Consider the following 19459-nt stretch of genomic DNA (forward strand, 5'->3'; position numbering starts at 1 on the left):
TATTCAAAATATCCTACTTAATTCAGTGTCTTTAACTGTTTTTACTCAGATTAATCATACCTTGTCTTCTGATTAATTTATCTGATTTGATTCTGCCCTCTTCCCAAGGACTCACCTGCCATTGGACCCAGAGGTCTTTTTGTGGGAGACCTTGTCACCCATCTGCAGGATTGTCCTGTTACTAATGTACAAGATTGGAATGAATGTCTAGATACCATCGCCTATGAACCCCAAATTGGTTACTGCATAAGTGCATCAACTTTACAGCAGTTAAGCTTCCCCGTGAGAGGTGTGTATATTTCCTCAGTATAATATAATGCTTCAAGCAGCAGTACTTGCCATTCACCAATTCTTAAATTATGTCTATGGATTTATTTTGTTCTAATTTCTTTAAAACAAATCATCTAAGTAATAATAGGCCCAAACTGGTAAACATTCTTGGTAAGTTGGATACTAATATGTATGTTTCCTTTATTGCATATTATTGTTTAACTTCTAATTTCATAATATCATATTTGATTTTCAGGACTCTATAGTATCTAATTCTTTCTGCATTCGAAAAGAAAAAAATTGTGTTATATCAGCACGACCATAACCAATTAACTGCATTCCAGTAATTAAATACCCCTGTGCTATATGGATGGTGGCGTGTCCAAAGCTATTTGGGGTAGAGTTATTTTATGTGGCAGTCATCCAGAGGAAGTCATCTTGGCTTCTGAAAATACCCTCTGAAGTCAGATCTGTTGTTTCGTGTAGCAAGTGGCAGGGTGAAGCACGTTTATTCTCAGAAGCTACCAAATTTATTTTGAGTTCTTTCAGCTCTGAGAAATCAGCCTCCCAGCTCTTTATACAAAATTATGGGGGCACAAATTAGTGAAAGTTTTGGAAAATACAAATTATGCTCACAGACTATATCTTTAAGTCAAGATGTGCTGGATACTTGTCCACATGTACTGGTTAGGAAATATGATTAATAATCAAGAATAACTTTACTGAAGTACTATATACAACAATGGCAAAGTAGTAAAACCTGATTTTAAAAAGTTTTTTTCAAATGTAACTTTGCATGTATAACCCATTTTTAAGAACTTTTATTGTAAAAAGTTTTCAGACATACATAAAAGTCAGTAGAGTAATATCAATGAAACCTCACGCATCCTTCTCCCAGCTTCAGCAATTATCAACATTTTGCCAATTGTTTTCATCCAATCAGCTCACTTTTGGGGGAGTACTTTAAAGTACATCCCAGGCATCCTGTCATTTCACCCATAAATTTTAGTCTGTCTTTAATAGATGGTGCCTTTCTAAACATGACCACAGTACTGTTATCACACCTAACAAAATCAATAGTAATTCCTAATATCTATTTGGTTTTCCCCCAACCTTTTTTTTGTTTTTGTTTTTGTTTTTTTGTTGTTGTTGTTGTTGGTTGCTTGTTTATTTGGTGCAAGGCACACTGTTATGGGATGTCAGGAAGGCTCACATGTGGCTTGGATAGTGAAGAGGGAAGCTCTCTCAAGTTCCTTTTTTTTTTTTGGTGTTTTGCTGTTTTGATTTAAAAGAGGCCCAGCTTGGCTTTTCTGGGCTGGCCACCAGGCTGTTTCCTTGTGGCTTCCCCAGCCAGGTCACAGGTGGTCATGCTGCTGAAGGCCTGGGGAGATTGTGAGTGCTCTGGGGATTCCAACACTGTGGCCGTGAATGGCAGAGTGGACTTCCTGAAAAAGAAGCTCACCCACGAGTGACCCGGGTCAGCCCTGGAGAGACTAGGGTAGTGGGAGATGGCTTCCCCAGGGCACTCGGCGCTTCCACAGGCAGGAGCTGTTACTGGAAGTGGAACCCAGGCGGAGCCAGTAGTCGTGGTGGGTGGCCACGAGCGAGCCACTGGAGGCAACAGCTGCCATGCTCTTGTTTGTGAGCTGCTGGAAACCTCGGCAGCGAGCCCTTCGCAGATGAGCGGGAGTCCCTAACCGTTTTTTTTAATGGTTGGTTTGTTTCGGTTGTCTTTTAAGTCACTTAACTTGTAACAATTCCCCCTGACTTTTTTTTTTTTAATATCATTTGTTGAAGAACCCGAGTCATTTGTCAGATTTCCCATATCCTGTATTTGTCCAATTACTATATCTTATCCTCATGGTGTCAGTAACATATTCAGACGTCCCCTGTAATTCCCTGTAAATGATAATTAGGTCTAGCAGCTTGAATAGATTCAGGATCTATTTTTTGGGGGGAGGGAGGGGGCAAAAATACTTCCAGGTAGCACTCAATACTTCCTAGCGCATCATGTCAGGAGGTACACAGTGTCTTCATGTCCCTCGTGGTGATGTGAAGATTTCTCAGTGGACTAACCTGATTCTTTGAGGTTGAAATATTTGTAAATTTTTCCTACTATCAAGAGCCACTTACCATCTTACAAAATTTTTCAGATGACAGAAGGTTGGTATGTAACCCACAATGTGGTCTTCTCTAAGAGAAATAATCCATTATTGCATATTTCTTAGGTCCTTTATCATTTTCCTCCAGTTTCTCTAAATTTGGTATCATCTGTATTGAATTACAAAAGCCAAAATGACACAATAATCAAATAAATAAAGTTCTCTCTAACAGGATGTTTTACATAAGATATCTGCATTTTACATGGTTAAGGTTTTGTCCTTTTCCTGTCGGAATACAACTGAAAATTTTCCTTAAAATACTCTGAAACTCTTTCCATATTAACTTTTTTAGTATTTCACTCTTATAGGTCATATGCTATATTTTGGAAGTATTTGTTTAAATACCTAAAGCAGATATTACTCTTCCACATTAATAATAAATCAATTCCAAAATAATAATTCTTCAATATCTATTTAATCTCCTTAGAAGCAACATGTATTACAATTCATGTTGATATTACATGACTATATGATAAAACTGTACCTCTATTTAACCATTTTTAAATGAGTACATATACTTAGTCAGTTTACAGGAATCTTAATGACTGTAAATGTAATTGGAAATATATACTAGATTAATTTTAATGGCACACGTGACAACTGGGGCTGTTGACATTTAAAAAAGCTATGGATTAATAGTATTTTACATGTATATAAGTACCCTTTTTTTCTTCATTATGAATGGAGGGGAAAGATAGAGCTAAATATGGTAATACAAAAGGGCTAATAATCCAAAGGTGATTTGTATTGAATTTAGAGTGGAGTTCAGTATACATAATTAAAATTCTAGGAATGACACCACTTCAAAACAATAAAGCCACCTGGGAAAGACCTGACTCTGGGAATGCTCATAAGCTGTCCCAACCAATCATTTCTGCCTCCTATTTTATACCTTGACTCCCCCAGGTGTCTTATTAAATTTTTGAAGATATTCCCTAATATATTAATTAAGGTATAAACTAAGCAGTTTCGATGTTCTCCTTACAATATTAACAGGTAGATTTCTGGGAAATTAGAAAAATGTGGTTAATCTATCTGAAATGACTGTACATTTTATGAAATTGTTGGGACCTGCTTTTTTCTTCTGTTAATCTTTTCCTTTTTGATTTTTAAACATTAACCTGCTAAACTAGGAATATCACCAACAGAGCCAAGGCTGGTTTAATTGCACCTCTGCTCTTGGTGCATGGGGCAAACCTAAATAGCTTGTCCCATACACTTCTTGGAGACTGAATGGCCTTTCCAGGAAGCCCCCAAAAGGACACTGGTTGAGGGCCTGGAGCCCTTTACCCCTAGAATAGAGATATCTGGTCTCATTCCTGGTCAGAACAAAAAGCAAAAACTTTTCCCCATTCACTTTCAAGCCTCTGCTTTTAGATTGCTGGGTGTCTATATGCCACTTAGTGATTTGAATGGAATCAAAAGTTACAGACAAGAACTAGTCTGACTCTTTGGGGGGATTATTTTCCTAACAAGTAGCTCGCATCCGCTCTCTTTAGTTTGAGAGGACATTCTTCATTTCATATCATTTCATATATGCATAGAACAGAATTCCTTTTTTCTTTTCTGAAAGCATTATCTTGAGTAATGAAGGCTGTACTAAGCAAGTCTAGCATTTGAACTACATTTTAGGGAGCATAAAATTGAAGGCAACTGCTCCCAAAATGAAGCTGTGAGCCCAAACTTAGGCATTCCCCTTTAACAGCCTGTGTTCCTATTACGAGCAGGTGAGGGTATATGCCTGTAACTACATGGCAGCAGGAATATTGTCCTGTCTCACATATCTTTAATGAAAGTGAGAAAAGACCCTTCCCAACCTAGTTTAAGATAACAAAAGGAAAACTACAGGAATCATTTCCACGTATTTTGAGCACCCAGATTGTTTTTATGCCTAAATTTTTTGTAATGTTTGGAAGAAAGGTGTCTGTTTTCCCATTGTGAACATCAAGTTGTAATCCACTGTTTGTTTCTTTGCTATCCTAAATTAAAGAGAAAGAGTTTATCATTTTTACTTGTAAACTACTTTTTACTAGGCAATGCCGGTAGAAAGTCTCCTGTAGAGCTAAGAATAAATAGGCTTGCCTCCTTGTGTTGGAGCTCTAACTACATTTCTATATTTAATAAGCTAGGGTAAGAAAATTGTTCAGTTTGTTTTAGTGGTATAGAAAGTAGTAGGGACTATGAACTATAGATTGAAAAAGTCTCTTCTTTCCAGCCTTATTCCAAAATCACCTCTGGTCTAGACCATCCTTTGAAGACTAGACTATTTCTATGACTATCTTAAGTCCCATCTTAGAGTACCTTCAGACTATGCAGGTTCTCCCTGTAGTAGAATCATGGAACTGATCTGGTCTTAAATTTAGTTGTCTCCCAGACCAAAAAAATTTAAGGGACAATTTTAATCTTCAGTTTAACTCGAGTTAAATTGAACCCGTGAGTGCCTCTGGGACCCCCGGTTGCAGTCTGGAATTCTCCTTTCAAAGTAGAATTGGATTGGCCTCTCATGCTTGATGGAAGGACACTAATGTGAATATTGTCTATGGTGTCCTCATCTTATAGGCTAAGAATTGAATCACAGAAATTGGTTGAGCACTTTGTTCTTAAATGTGACCCAGTAGAAAAGATTCTAAAATAAAATATTTTTTAAACCTACAACTTTTAAAAATTGGTAAACAGAAATATCAAGTTTACTTCTCACATGGTAACAAAATATTTAACTTTTTATTGGAAAATTCTGTGTGTCAAGAGGTACTTAATCTTGTCAGGACAGCCACAGCCATGGATTTATGTTTTGGTTGAAATAATCATTATAGGAAGAAGCCATTACCCAGAGGTTGAAAATTGGTGGTAGCCTAAAGCCAAATCCAGCCTCAGCAGATGTATTTGGTTTGGCTTGCACTGTATTTTATAACATTTTAATTGGCTGCCAATATTTAAAATTCAAGAGGTTTTACATAAAGGTCCAGATTTCTGATTTCTCTTGGAATAAAATGGGCGATGTGTCAAATCTGGGCCCCAAGTTGAGTGGCCTGGCTGCTAACCCCTTAGAACAGGAGCTGTATTTTCTAATTAATCACAGTCCCCATCACTTCCTATTTTTTCCCCGTGCTATCCACTTCATTTATGTGGTACTTGCTTGGCCTCTTTAAGCATTTGTGTCATCAGACATGCTGTATCAGTGATACATTCTTGACTTTCATTCTGTATTATTGTATGCAATCCTCCAAGAAAAGTTAGTGATCAAGCATCAGATGTAAATTTTTAAAACTAATTATGAAGACAAAGGCAAGTGGTATCATTTAAGTGTTCAGTGTATATTGAGTTATCTACCTTATGTAAGACACTGAGAAACCTTTTCTTCAAGGAGCTCACAGTCTGGTCATAGAAACAGACTGTGCCCATATTATTACAGAACAAGGTTAAATGTAAGTAATCACCAGAAACATTGGGAGTTGTGGAAGTTGATGGCAGTCAGTCTTGACTGAGAAAGATGAGGGCAGGTTTCATAGCAGCAGCCCTTGAGTTGGTCCTCAACAGTGAGTTTAATTTCAAGAGGCCAAGATAGAAAGGAACCTCTGTACCATAGACTAGAAGGTGCTCAAGGAACTGCTAGTCATTTGGTTCGGCAAGAGAATAGTATACGATAAGGTGGTGAAAAGTGATTAAGTCTTTAAGTTTTAGGCTATAAAATTGAGACTTTATTTGGGAGCAGTGCAGATTGGAAATGTTGGATTAGCAGAGTTATATTCTCACAGTTCTACACTGGCAGGTTAATCTGAAGCATTCGGTGTGTAGGACAGGTTTGCATGTGCCAGGTAGGTGGTGAGCAAACAAACCCGTTAGCATTTGGTTCAGATGGGCCATGTGAGAAGGAAATAGAGTCTGCACTCAAGTGGGAATGGGTAAGGAGAAGAATTATGAGGAGGTAAATATTGGTGGGACTTAGCAACTGATCAAAGAGAACACAGGGTTTTAGCCTGGATTGATGTTTTTTTTTTAATTCTAAACTTTTTACCTTATACTTTATCATTAGGGCTGGCGAGTGATTATAGGCACAGGTTTGTCAGTGCCATTAGATATTCAGTTTGCTTTCATATTTTCAATATGACTTGTTACCCAAAATTTAAATACCTATTGTTTTGATAAGAAAACCACCCATATAGCCAGCCAACCAATGCAGAGGAGAAATTGATGCATTGTTGGATAGTTTGCTTCACCTCTGTTTTGTTCTTCACTTTGTGTTAGCCAAGGAGAGAGCAGCAGTGGCTAGGTAAGATCTCATGTGGCCAAAACAAGATGTCTCCCTCAAATAACCTAATTTAAAAAAAAAAACAAAAAATTTAAAAGCAAATACCTATGGCTGAAATACAAGTCCTTAGAAAATCACATTGCATATCAACTAACATTTTCATGCTAGTGCTTCTGAAGACACTCTAGTAATAGAAAAGCTTTTTGTAGTACTGGAAAACATACTCTTTTTTTTTTTGTAGTAGTAGTGTAATAAATTTGCTCTGGAGTTTGTCTTTCTCAGCACATCTGAGTATGGTAGTATGAATAAGATGCTAAGTTTAATTGGTCCTAGCCATACATCAATTTATGCTGCACAATTTTGATGTGCTGAATGCAGGAAACCTTCCAAAATAAATGCATGGAAATCATTTTTTGTCCCACCTGTATGAGTGATTTAGCTTCCTTATTCTGCCCCTGGTATCAGTGAAGCAGTCTACCGAAGAACTTTAAAAAATAAATGAATAGTGGGGATAAACAGTTGTCCTGTTTTTGTTGTCCTCCAAAAATGATAACTGGATTATTGCTCTGCAGGCAAATGTGTGCACACCTGTGGGGTCAAATTGGGCTGCCCTGGTTGTGTGAGGAAGCCCCAAGGTAAGCCTGGAGGTCAAATAGGTATTTGATATAATAGGGATTTCCTGAGGCATCCTCTGTCCATTGGTTGCTGACACCACAGCTCAGGAGCTCAATAGTGATACTGGATCAGTGGCATGAGGACAGCTAATAGTGGCTCATTAAATATTTGTGCTTGACCAGCTGGAGTTTTTAGAAAATATACTGAAACTCTGGAGCTCCAGCTTTATGAGTAAGTTTATATGAAGACAGCTAACCTAGGGTAAATGCTGCTTCTTGATTTCAAATTGGACATGATATCTTTATAATGTAAAATCGAATTGCAGTGAGTAGCCATCAAGCTGAACTCTGAATTATACAGTTGTTTCTGAATTCATATGTATTTTACCATTTTTCCCTTGAAAGCAATATTTTTATTACAAATGTACTTGTAGATAACAGAGTTTAATGAACTATTTCTCTTTAGCATATAAACGGCTAGATGGTTCGACTGAATGCTGTAACAATCAAAGCCTCACAGATGTGTGCTTTTCCTACAGAAATAATTTTAATAAGCGTTTGGTAAGTTGTCCCTAAAAGCAATCTTGCTTGTCTGACATAATCATTATAAAATAAGCAGTAGAACTAAAATGGAATCTATGAAAACTTCCCATTTGCTTTGTATCAGTTTATTAAAATCGCTACATTTCACATATCACATTTCATCTAAGAATCTTTAAAAATTTATAGTGGGAATATCTTATTTGACCAAAGTGGAATGAATACTTGAATCTAATTTATAGTAGGTGCACATAAATGGTATTTATTTTTTGTGAACTTCTTTCCTAATATGCTAGGTGACATGAAAGATAGTGAAGGACTGTAACTTGGTGTTTTCTTGTTAATAAGTCATTTTTAGTATTGACTAATTAATATTTTATTCATAGCATACATGTCTACCTGCCCGGAAAGCAATTGAAGCCACCCAGGTTTGTAGAACCAATAAAGATTGTAAAAAGAGCTCAAGTTCAAGTTTCTGCATAATACCTTCTTTGGAAACTCATACTCGCTTAATAAAAGTGAAACACCCACCTCAAATTGATATGTTATACGTAGGACATCCACTGCACCTTCACTATACAGGTGGGTATTATTGTGGTAGACCCTCAGAAAATCAGTAGGATGGCATATATTCTCAGTGGTAGGAACTTGGTACAAATCCTTGCATTAATTTTATTTATTATAAATTTGATCACTTTTCAGTCCTCTTGACTTGTTCTTAAGCATTAAGTAACATTTAGGCAGTAGGAAAATAATCTGAATTTATAAAGCATGATCTGAGTCCCATGTCTTCCTTTGGAGAGTAATACAGTTTTCCCTTTTTTATTCCCTAGTCACAGAGATGATCTCTCAGATATTCTATCAGAGTTTATTAAATTTATCCAAGCTCCCAAAACAGTGGCAAGAGCAGCATGCCTTAGAGAATGCCAGAAATCATAGGGATATAACTATGAAGTAATTTGTGCATGACACATGAATTTTATATGAATATAATTTCAAAACAGAGCCAGCATAATTGTTTTAGCAGCAACATGATTGGGCTAAATATATAGCTTCTCCATTTGGCTGAAGATCATATCATCTAACTCATTTTGTTGTATAAGATTTTTTTATGTTCTTTTTTTAATAACTTATTGAAATGTAATTCATATACCGTACAATTTACCCTTTAAATTGTACAATTCTGTGCTCGCTTCGGCAACACATGTACTAAAATTGTACAATTCAATAGTTTTTAATATATTCAGAGTTGTGCAACCATCACCACAGTCTAGTTCCAGAATATTTTCACCCCAAAAAGAAACCCCATACCCATTAAGCAGTTACTCCTCATTTCTCCACAACGCTCCCCAGCATTTGGCAACCACTAAACTACTTCGTTTCTATAAATTTGCCTGTTCTTCACATTTCATATAAATGGAATATTTTTGTGGCTAACTTCTTTCACTTAGCATGTTTTCAAGGTTCATCTATGTTGTAGCATGTTCCAATACATCATTTTTATGGCTGAATATTCCATTGTATGGACATAGCACATTTTCTTTATTCATTCATCAGTCGTTGGACACGTGGGTTTTATGTCACTCTTTGAAAGGCTCTCATTGCTTCATAGTCATATCCTGAGATACAATCTGGATCATTCTTATTTTTGAGTTTGACAAACTAAGTGACTCTAGAGTGCAAATATTAAATACACCAACAAATGAAGAAATGTTCCCTTTTAGGGTAATTCAGAAAATGAGTACTGAGGGTTCTACCTAAATACAGGAAAGTTTTTAAATGTTTTGAACAAAAATAGGGTTATGGAATCCACAGACAGAGGTTAAGTGGCATAATAATTGGAATGAATGTGATTTTAAGGTTATACCTCGAAGGGTAAGGGCTCTTTTGATGTAAATTCTTTATTTTTAAGTCAATCTCTGTATTTAGTATTCATACTTGGTATATAGTTCATTGTATCTTATTCTTACCTCAAAACATAAGTACACTGGAACATGAATTTCTGTATTCCACTATTATAGATGTTCTAGAATAATCAATTGTTTTTATTTGTGGGGCCTATCCTGCCCACATATGTTTGGGAGAGGCTTTCTCAACCAATTTAATAGGCTAGCCCAATTTTTGACCATATGGTAAAATTCATAATGCTGTTGTTTATCTGTATGAATAATCATTATTCCTTATTTTTCTTTTTTAGTGAGCATCACCAGTTTTATCCCACGTTTTAACTTTCTAAGCATAGATCTGCCTGTGGTTGTGGAAACATTTGTCAAGTATCCTTTCTGGTGTGAAAAATGTTGTAAAAGTGTGTTATTTGGAACTTGATCAATCTTACCTTGAATAGAGCATGCGTAGACCTTAAAAGTATCAATTAATTGCTAACAACTGAAAAAACTTTAAAATTGAAACATCAGATTGTACCTAGGAGGGAAGAAATCAAAGGAGAGAAATTGATCAGGGAGGGAGAAAGGTTAAGATACAGAAGGGAAGGAACCCAGAATACAAATTGAGAGTTGAATTTACAGGCCTGAAACCTTTTAATACGTTTATGAAGGATGAAAACTTCAATTACTAGTGAGGTGATGAATTCTGCCACTTCTGATCCTGTTAGCTCTGAGCAAATGAAGGAATGCATAAGGGGGATCAAACTGGTTTCCACTACTAAAATAGCAATTCAGAGGACAAAATATCTTGTGTTCTTTAACACATTAAATTTGCATATACAAAATGAAATTTTTAAAAATTGGTTATTATGTAGAATTTGAATAAACTGAACAGTTTGGATGGGCTCTTTATTTTTTGTCATTTTTAAATCTTTAATTTCTTTCCTCAATGATTTGCAAAAAAAATGAAATGGAAAACAAACAAGCAGTTACTAAAAACGAACACAATCAGGATTGTATCTTGTAGATTGCAGCTTTGTCTGAGAGATTTACACTATAATCTTATAGATGATAGTAAAATAGAGTTTAAGGGGCCAAAATCTTTCTGTTTCCTAATATAAGGTAACATTTTGCAAGGTTCAAAAAATAATTTTCTCTTATTTCTTATTCCTTCCACATTCCTTGTTGCATCATTAAAGAATTAGAAAGACTTATTGTTCCTAGGAGTTCATTATAGATTGCCTTACTTTACAAATGGTTGCCCTTTATTTTTCTAGCCCAGGTTTTTGAACTTTGAAATAATGTAAACAATTTGTTTTAAATATTAGAGATCTAAGAAGGAATGGCCTATACTGGTGGGCAGAGATGCAAAGAAAGAAGGGAAGTCAACTGTAATCTCAAATCCAGTCCTAGTAAAATATCTTCTAACTCCCAGAAATGTGGTTTCCACTCAGACCTCACAGTCGGTTCCTTAACTGATTTTAACCAGGTACCTGATTTCCCTCTCAGGAGCTCTGGCCATTGTTAATGCAGTACCCTGCTTTGCTTTGGATGGACAGTGGATTTTAAACTCTTTCCTGGATGCTACCCTTACCTCGGTGATTGGAGACAATGATGTCAAAGATCTGATAGGATTTTTCATCTTGCTTGGTGGCAGTGTACTTTTGGCTGCCAACGTGACCCTGGGACTCTGGATGGTTACAGCACGGTAATATTTGCACTCATCTGACGAGTCTCTGAATTACAGTATACAATACTGAAAACCATTACTTTGTATGAAATATAAAGTGTTTCCTTAAAATTACATTTTAGCCAACAATTTTAAGCTCCTCCTATATCCAGAGTATCCAAACTCTGGGTTGGGGGCCAAACAGAGGAAATGCAAGGTATAGTCCCTGACTACATTCTAGTGTTAAAGACTGAACTTAAACTTCAGATGCTTGTGGAACAATTTCTAAACAAGTGCAGATTCATGTTAAACCGTTTTGTGTGACTACATATTATGTTGCAGTAATTTAAAGGAGAACGGAATTGGGTGGAATTACTTGGGGAAAACTTCTTGAAATGAAAAAGCATCATTAATCCAGATTTGAAGGAGACCAGACTTTGGCCAAGTGGAGGGCTGAGCATTTTCTTGGCCTCTATCTCTTCCCCTTTGTCTTGTTTGGAAAGGATTTTAAAATTTAATGGTGTGTTATTTTGTACTCTGACAACTGAGGTCTGATTATAATTAATAAAATTCTATAAAAGAATCTGCTGACACGAAAGGGAAAGTCTTTGTCAAATGATGCCAAATAAGTGAATAAAGTAGGAAGTAAGGCCTACAATATCTTGAGACATGTTTTGCCTCACAAGAGTTGCCTCTTTGCTAATGTGTCCCCACACGCTCATAAAGTAGCACCTAGCCTTGACTTTAGAGTGAGCTGCAGGAAGTGTTTCCCGCTTGCAGCATGTGAGCTCAGGCAGTTAGGAATGAACCTCAGAACTGAGCTGGGTCTTCCAAGATCACAAGACACATCCCAGGACCTCTGCAGTACTCGTGACCAATCTCTGTAGAGCTTTGAAACTTGGAACCCTTCCAGGGTAGACATTGTCTCCTGTGCTACTGGGGCGATCTGGGGCATAGCTCCTAGGTTCCTGACTTCAAGAGGCAACTACCTTAAGCCCTGAACCATATTCTGTCCTCAGCAGTGGCTCCCATGTTTTTCTGTTGAGTAATAAAACATCAAGTCCTTGTTTTCCATCTTTCCCCTAAGCTACCTCGGTGGGTCCCCAGAAAACTTGGTAGTACAGTGAGAATGGCTACATGTGAGTACAAGCATGGATTCGCCAGAGCCTGGGAACTGACTCCTGTGCCCGAAAAGGCCCTGCCTAATTTGAGGTCTTTCAGACAGAAAATGCAGCCCTGGGAGAGCTGTTAAGTCAGCAGGCCGGTGTGAAGCTATTGGTCTTAGAAGCGTCTGAGCGTGCTTTTCTCTGATGACAAATACATGCTTCTCTCATACAGTCACGAACACTAACAGTCATGTATCCACCTTCTTTGCTAAATGAGGTATTCCATGGGGTTCACCCTTTTCAGATCATTGAGTTGCTGTTCAGGCACTAAAACTTTTAAATCATTTTTAACAAACTCTTTAGATTGTATTACAAATTTGCCCGCCTTCTTAAACAGAAATTGAATATAATTTTAGCATTTCATTAATGACTCGAGGTTATCAGGTATTACCACCACTAAAGCCATACAAATTACTGGTTTATCCCAGGAAAAAGGCATTTGTTCTATTTGTAGTCAGACAGTCATTCAGGATCAGTGTATTAGCAGAGTGAAGGTCAGATCTGTTCAGGTAGAACTTGGGAAATGTCATGAAATACGTAATTAATTTGATTGCACGACTAGTTTACATAAGCAGTTTACTGATGAAAATGTATATGTGCAGGTCAGTTTTTTTTTTAAACTGAGGGAGAAATTAATAGAGGAAATCCTACCCATTAACTTCTTTTTCTGGGTGAAAAAAAAAGAGCCCAAACACATAATTTTCTTGTAGCTTTTAAACACCTTGGTCTGTTGCTCCATAGGGTCAGGATTTGGGGACCACTCTATTAGAATATTGAGCAGATCAAGTGCCATCTATATAGAAATGGTCTTGTTGTGTAAGAAGGGGAAGAAATGTCACATGTGGTTTCTTCAGCGTGATTGTGGGCACTTCTAGAGTGAGGACCATGTCATACTCATCTTTGCATCCCTGACACAGTGCATGAGACATCATAAATACTTAATAAATGTGGTTGAATGGATGATTAGTGTTATTTGTGGATTAGAAAAGCATGTTTCTATTTAAGTATGCTATTAAAAAGTATTGAATATTTACTGTAAATACATGTTAACCAAAAGTAGCTTGGAAGGTCTGTGGGTCCCTGGTATATTATCATCTTTATGAAAATAATCCATTTTTGGTTTCTGTAGAGCCATTAGAAAAATGAATTATTTTGATGATTTAAAGAAAGTGTTCATTCTGTGTTGTTACTTTGTTCAACAGTAAAACTTTATTTTCAGTGTTCCTACTCTTCATTGTTTACATTTTTGAGGATTTTTTTTTAATCACCTATAATCTGTAAAGAATGTATATATTCTTTTCAGCATCTCAGTTTGAAAAGACATGCAGTTAAACTTGACCCTTTGATAATCACTCTTATAGGTCATTGTTCTAATCGTAAATTGTAATTGTGCTTCATAGATATGTGGCTCACACTCATCAGTTTGTCCTATGGTATTTATTGAATGTCCATATACTAATGGTGCACAGATATTTTTTTTATAAATCTTTTGCCTGTGCTGTAATTCATTCTTAGGATTTAACTTGAAGACACCATAGTTGCTGGCATTTGATGTTTAGCAATAAAAGAATAAACGTGTACCAGCATTCTATGTTTTATCATCATCTTATGCGTTGTCTTTTTTAAAATATTTGTTCCCTTTACATACAGTACGATCTCAGCTGTTTTTAAATTTTTTATTCTAAAAGCAGCCTTCAGTTTTCACTCAAGCAATCTCTACGTGAAAGTTGTTGCAGGCTACAGAAAGAAATCTTTTTAAAATGAGATCCCTGTGCTCACTACTGTTTTGAAAATGGCCTGTTTATGGATGAAGAAAGAGGAGTATCATGTTTCCTTTCCTTGGTGTCTGACAGAAGTCTTCTTTAAGTTACTCTACGTTTTTAGGAATTTGTGAAAGAAAAGTGTCAACTATGACATTTGGTTCTTCTTGACCTTTTGTTCTAGTGCTTCTTCCATTGCCCACAGAGCCCCCCCCACCCCCCCACCTCTCTACCCCCCCACCCCCCCCACCCCCCACCCCCACCCCGACACACACACTTTCTAGGTTACTAAGGACCAGATAAAATAGGCTGGAAATTTAGCCCAACTCCTGACTGGCTAGCTTCATTCCACTCCTTCTTGCCACCAGTCCAGTTGTACTAAAGAGCCACAAGGTTAGATGACCGATTATCTAAACTACCTTTGTTTTTTAGCAACTTTATTGAGATATAATTAAATACTGTAAAGTTCACCTGTTTAAAAGGTGCAATTCATTGTCAACTATTTTTCTTTTTTTTTTTAATTTATTGGGGTGACAATTGTTAGTAAAATTACATAGATTTCAGATGTATAATTCTGTATTACATCATCTATAAATCCCATTGTGTGTTCACCACCCAGAGTCAGTTCTCCTTCCATCACCATATGTTTGAACCATTTTTCTTTTAATGACTAATTGAACAATTGTATACATACGCTTTAGTATAATCTAACCTTTTTAGTATAATCTAACCTTTTAAGTAAATGAACATACAATAAAAGACAGGGAAAAAAATGTTTCAGTTATTTCACAGCTATTTTAACTCTCAACTGGTTTTAAGCACTGGAATAGAGTTGGATAACAAATTTATTTTTAAGGTGTATCATGTGATATACTTTCTTTGAGACAAGCCTTTTTTAATCAGTACATTTTAAAGTACTCTTAACTGTTTCGGCCATACTAATGTCAATAATCCATTGTATATTTTATAAGATCTTGGCAAATGAATTCAATGAAAGGAAAGCCTCTTTCAGAACCTAATGATACAATAGATTATACTCAGGGTGGAGGTAGAAAAAAATGGGCTAAAGAAGGAAGTTGCGGTTTTCCGGAAAAATGGCGGCGTGAGGTGAGCCTCTGTAAAGCTCCCCTGGAATTTACAACTAATCGAACAACAAAAACTCCACAAAGGACTTCCTGCACAGCAGACAGACAAGACGAAAAGAAGGAAGTTGCAATTCTTAATTACCAACCAGGTATATTGTGTAATATAATTTGTTACTAAAGAGAGAAAAACACCCCTGTATCTTAGTTTTAGTTAGCTTAAGATCGATGGATATTCAATAATTGTCCCTTCTTCTTAACTATTGCTCAACTTTTCTTACTGAAGTGCTCCTGACATAGAGTTTTTATTCTGCCAATTGCTTATTGATATCCTTTTTCGGGTTTTCCATTGAGTGTCCTACATTTGTCTTATTGATGCATAGGGATTTCTTGTTTATTCTAGATGAGAGGTTGACAAACAACAGCTTGCAAGCCAAATCCTGCTCACCACCTATTTTTGTAAATAAGTTTTTATTGAAACACAGTCACATTCACTCATCTATGCATTGTCTATGGCTGCTTTCGTGCTACAATAGCAGAGTAGAGCAGCTGCAACATAGGGCCCACAAAACCTAAAATATTGACTTACTAATTGTTTATGGAACAACCCATGTTCTAGATATCTATGTCTTGTCTATTTTAGATGCTCAAATAATTTTTCCCAGCCCATCACCCGTCTATACATTTTATTTATGAGGTTCTTTGTGGAACAAGGACCTCTAGTGTGATGCTGTCAAGTCCATTAATTTCTTGATTCATTGTTTGTGTTTTGTGGATCTTAACTGGAAAAGTCCTGTCCTGCCCCAAAGTCACAATAATAGTCTGCACTTTCTTCTATTTTCTTTAAAGTTGTACTTTCACAATGAGATCTTTAGTTTCTAGTATTTATGGTGTGAGGTAGAAAATCCAGGTTTATTTTTCTGTATAGAGTGAACTATATTTAAAATAGACCTAACAGTATTTTCTTTTATAAAACTATTAAATAAAAGTTTATATAAAGTTCTTAATATGGTGCCTGGCATGCTCCAGTTATTATGTACTTCAATTACTTATATTCAGAATGCAGGATTATAACATGTATTTGCCCTGATAGCTCAGTTTACACTGGCGTTAGATCTTGCCTCATTTTGGTATGCCTTCTTGGCTTCCAGCGCCATCAGGCTAGCTCTGGTTGTCCAGTGTATCTCCAAGACCTTGATCCTTGGAAATATTTCTTCCTCCGATCAGAATGGACCTAAAATTGTAATATTAAAGATGTTGGCTAAGGGTTTTGCTCGAAAGAACCTGTGATCATTGATAGTAACATAGGCATTTGAATGTGATCTTCCCCAAACAGAAGGAAGCACTGTGACAAACCAGCATAGGAGAGAATTTAGGATAAGATGGACTTTTTTTTTCTTTTTTTTTTTTTTTTAAGGAAGGCACAGCTATGCAGGGATCAAACCAGCAACCTTGGTGTTAATTAACACCACGCTCTATAACCAACTGAGCTAACCGGCCATTCTAGCTAGGGGAGGAGGGTCTTTGAGGAATAAATCAGACAATAGAAAGCTATCTACTCTGTGGACAGTCTGGGATATTAATATTTCAAAATAAGCTCTTTTTAACATGTTTATTTTAACTTGCTTTTTTTTAATTAGAAAAGAAGCTAAATTCTTTTTTTCTAAATGTGTGTTATTTTGTAGATTTTTTTGTAAATCCGTATCCTTTGCCTATACCTCCCTGCAGTGATAATCACCTTCTTACTACTTTTTATCATTCAAGACTCAGGTTTTTACAAAGGGTTCACAAATATATTTGACCATACCTTAGCTTCTTTTACAGGTCCCTGACTTTTCATACTTTATTCCTAGCATTCTTTTCTTCCCTTTCAACTATTTTGTTTCCATCTTTTAATGTCTTCTAAATTTCTTTCTAGGCTTTATGTATCACCAAAAATCTATAATGGGAGGTTGCACTTTGCAATGTATAGCATGTTAACTTTTCCAGTTTAGGGCACTCCTTTTCTGTTATGGAAATATCTAGGAAAAAGAGGTTCATAATGAGGGGTTTGATTGGGGAGTATAGAATTGGAAAAAAGGGAGATAGGTAATGTAATTTTTTGGCCTTTATAGAAAAACAATTTATTTCTTACTAGAAAAGAAAAATACTTTCATTATAGAAAACAAGTTAAATGAAAGTGAATTGCAATTTATTGAAAAAAATGAAAGTATAGATAAACTGGTAAGCTGCTTTTTAAATTCAGTGGATTACAAGCATTTTTCAATGTTATTAATTTTCTAGTGTTATTTTAACGGATATATAATGTTGCAGTATTAAATCTGCCATAATTTAATCAACCCCTATTATTTCCAGTTTTTCAATATTATAAACAAAGCTATAAGGAATATCCTTACAACTAAATCTTTGCATATCTATGATTTTTTTTTTTTTTTATAATTCTAGAAACTCGAGATAATCCTAAAGGAAATATTGCTGTCTTGAAACGTTAACAAAGTTTTATATATATATTGCCCTGTTGCGTCTCTTTTTTTTTCTGGTAATTGGGTATGCAAAAATGGCCTCATTTTAATTTGCATTCTTTTGATTAGGAAAAAGGTTGAACATTTTTAAACGTATTTATTAGCCCTGTGTTCTTTTTATCCCCATTTTTTGTCCATTTTAAATGGGGGTGATTATTGTCTTCTAACTGCTTTTCATCCTCAGCTCAGCTCTACCATTTGATTTGTTACATGTGAATATATTAAAATTAAATATAATGCTTATTTTATGTTTTTATATGTCATGATCTGTCACTCTTTGCCTTTTGTTGTTCACCTTTGGTTTTGAAAGTCTTCTCAAGATTTTATAAATATTCATAAACATCGTCTTAGGATAATTTTATGATTTCATTTTTTTCAAACATTCAAATCTTTAATCTACATGCAATGTATTTTAATGTTGGTGAACAGTAGGGATATAACCTTGTGTTTTGTTATCCCCAAATGATTAACCAGTCATGTCAAAGGAGATAGTCTTAAGAGATATTTCATACCAGCCAGGAAGAGGTATAAATTTACATCCTTTGGAGAGAATAGATATAATAAGTGAAATTAACTCTCATTTGATGAGTCATCCTTATTTATATAGGAGGCAACTATTATTTTATTTTTTCAATTCAGTAATACAGTGAATTGAGAATATATCTCACGTGCTGTAATTGAATAGAGAGCTTAAACACTTCCTTAAAGTGTTTTTATTTTTATTGTAATAGCATTTCTCATTCCTAAATAATATTTATTTGCAATCTGGAGATTATCCTTAATATATATCATTATCTAAAGGTACTGTTTTCAGCAACAAGTGTAATTAAAATATGTTTTGCCTCTTAGATTTTCAAGCTTTAATTCTTCTCTTTGTGGATTGTTTAATATTAGTCTTTAAAGATTAAAAAAAGTGTCTTTGGAATAGATGTCCTGATTTTTAAAGTAAGTATCTTATCTTCATCTGTTTTAGTTATATATAATGATTAAATATGGGACACTGCATTCCTTGATTACTTGTTCAAATATATGCATTAATTTTTAGTCATAATTTAAAAGCTTGAAAATGAGAGGTAATGAGGATATTATGAATTTGTATTTTATGTCTTTTAAGATTTTAACAAGTTTTTCTATTCATAATAAATGACCAGTTTCAAAGAAGTTCGTTAAGCGTGCTTTTTTCCCGATTTAAAATGCTTTTCTTTTGAGATCATTGTAGTTGGTTTTTAAACTTGCCAAATTTTAGAGTATGACTCTTGTAAATATGCTTCTCTAAGACATGCTTATTGGTTTAAAAAGTTTCCATTTTTCTTATCCCCATTCTACAGTCACTAGAAATGATTGTATATATTCTTTCATTTCATGCACTAAATAAGAAATATTTATTGCACACCTACTATATTCTGGGCATTGTTTTGGACTCTGATGATAAGCAGTAAGACAATTTTTCTCTCTTGTATTTTGTAAGGAAAAATACCATTTATTTTTAAAACAATAAATATATGCTGAGCACAACTAAGTGTTGCACAAATGGAGTGGCAA

The 19459-nt window shown here is 35.4% G+C and overlaps 1 protein-coding gene and 1 pseudogene across 1 annotated transcript in view; one reads left to right on the forward strand and one right to left on the reverse strand.

Annotated features, from left to right (window-relative positions):
- MBTPS2 (membrane bound transcription factor peptidase, site 2) overlaps nucleotides 1–14157 on the forward strand; it is a 37798-nt gene extending 23641 nt beyond the window's left edge. Inside the window, exons 7-11 of the mRNA XM_019714587.3 lie at nucleotides 109–289; nucleotides 7762–7856; nucleotides 8222–8417; nucleotides 10033–10108; nucleotides 11208–14157. Of these exons, the coding sequence (XP_019570146.3) occupies nucleotides 109–289; nucleotides 7762–7856; nucleotides 8222–8417; nucleotides 10033–10108; nucleotides 11208–11430 (771 nt within the window). The 3' untranslated portion in view covers nucleotides 11431–14157. The remainder of the gene's footprint in view (nucleotides 1–108; nucleotides 290–7761; nucleotides 7857–8221; nucleotides 8418–10032; nucleotides 10109–11207) is intronic.
- LOC148754557 (pancreatic progenitor cell differentiation and proliferation factor pseudogene) lies at nucleotides 1412–1901 on the reverse strand (annotated as a pseudogene).
- Nucleotides 14158–19459: the final 5302 nt, after the last annotated feature.

The sequence above is a fragment of the Rhinolophus sinicus genome, chromosome 18 (genome assembly GCF_057876585.1).
Source record: "Rhinolophus sinicus isolate RSI-liver-muscle chromosome 18, RSI-T2T, whole genome shotgun sequence".
NCBI classification, from domain to species: domain Eukaryota; kingdom Metazoa; phylum Chordata; class Mammalia; order Chiroptera; family Rhinolophidae; genus Rhinolophus; species Rhinolophus sinicus.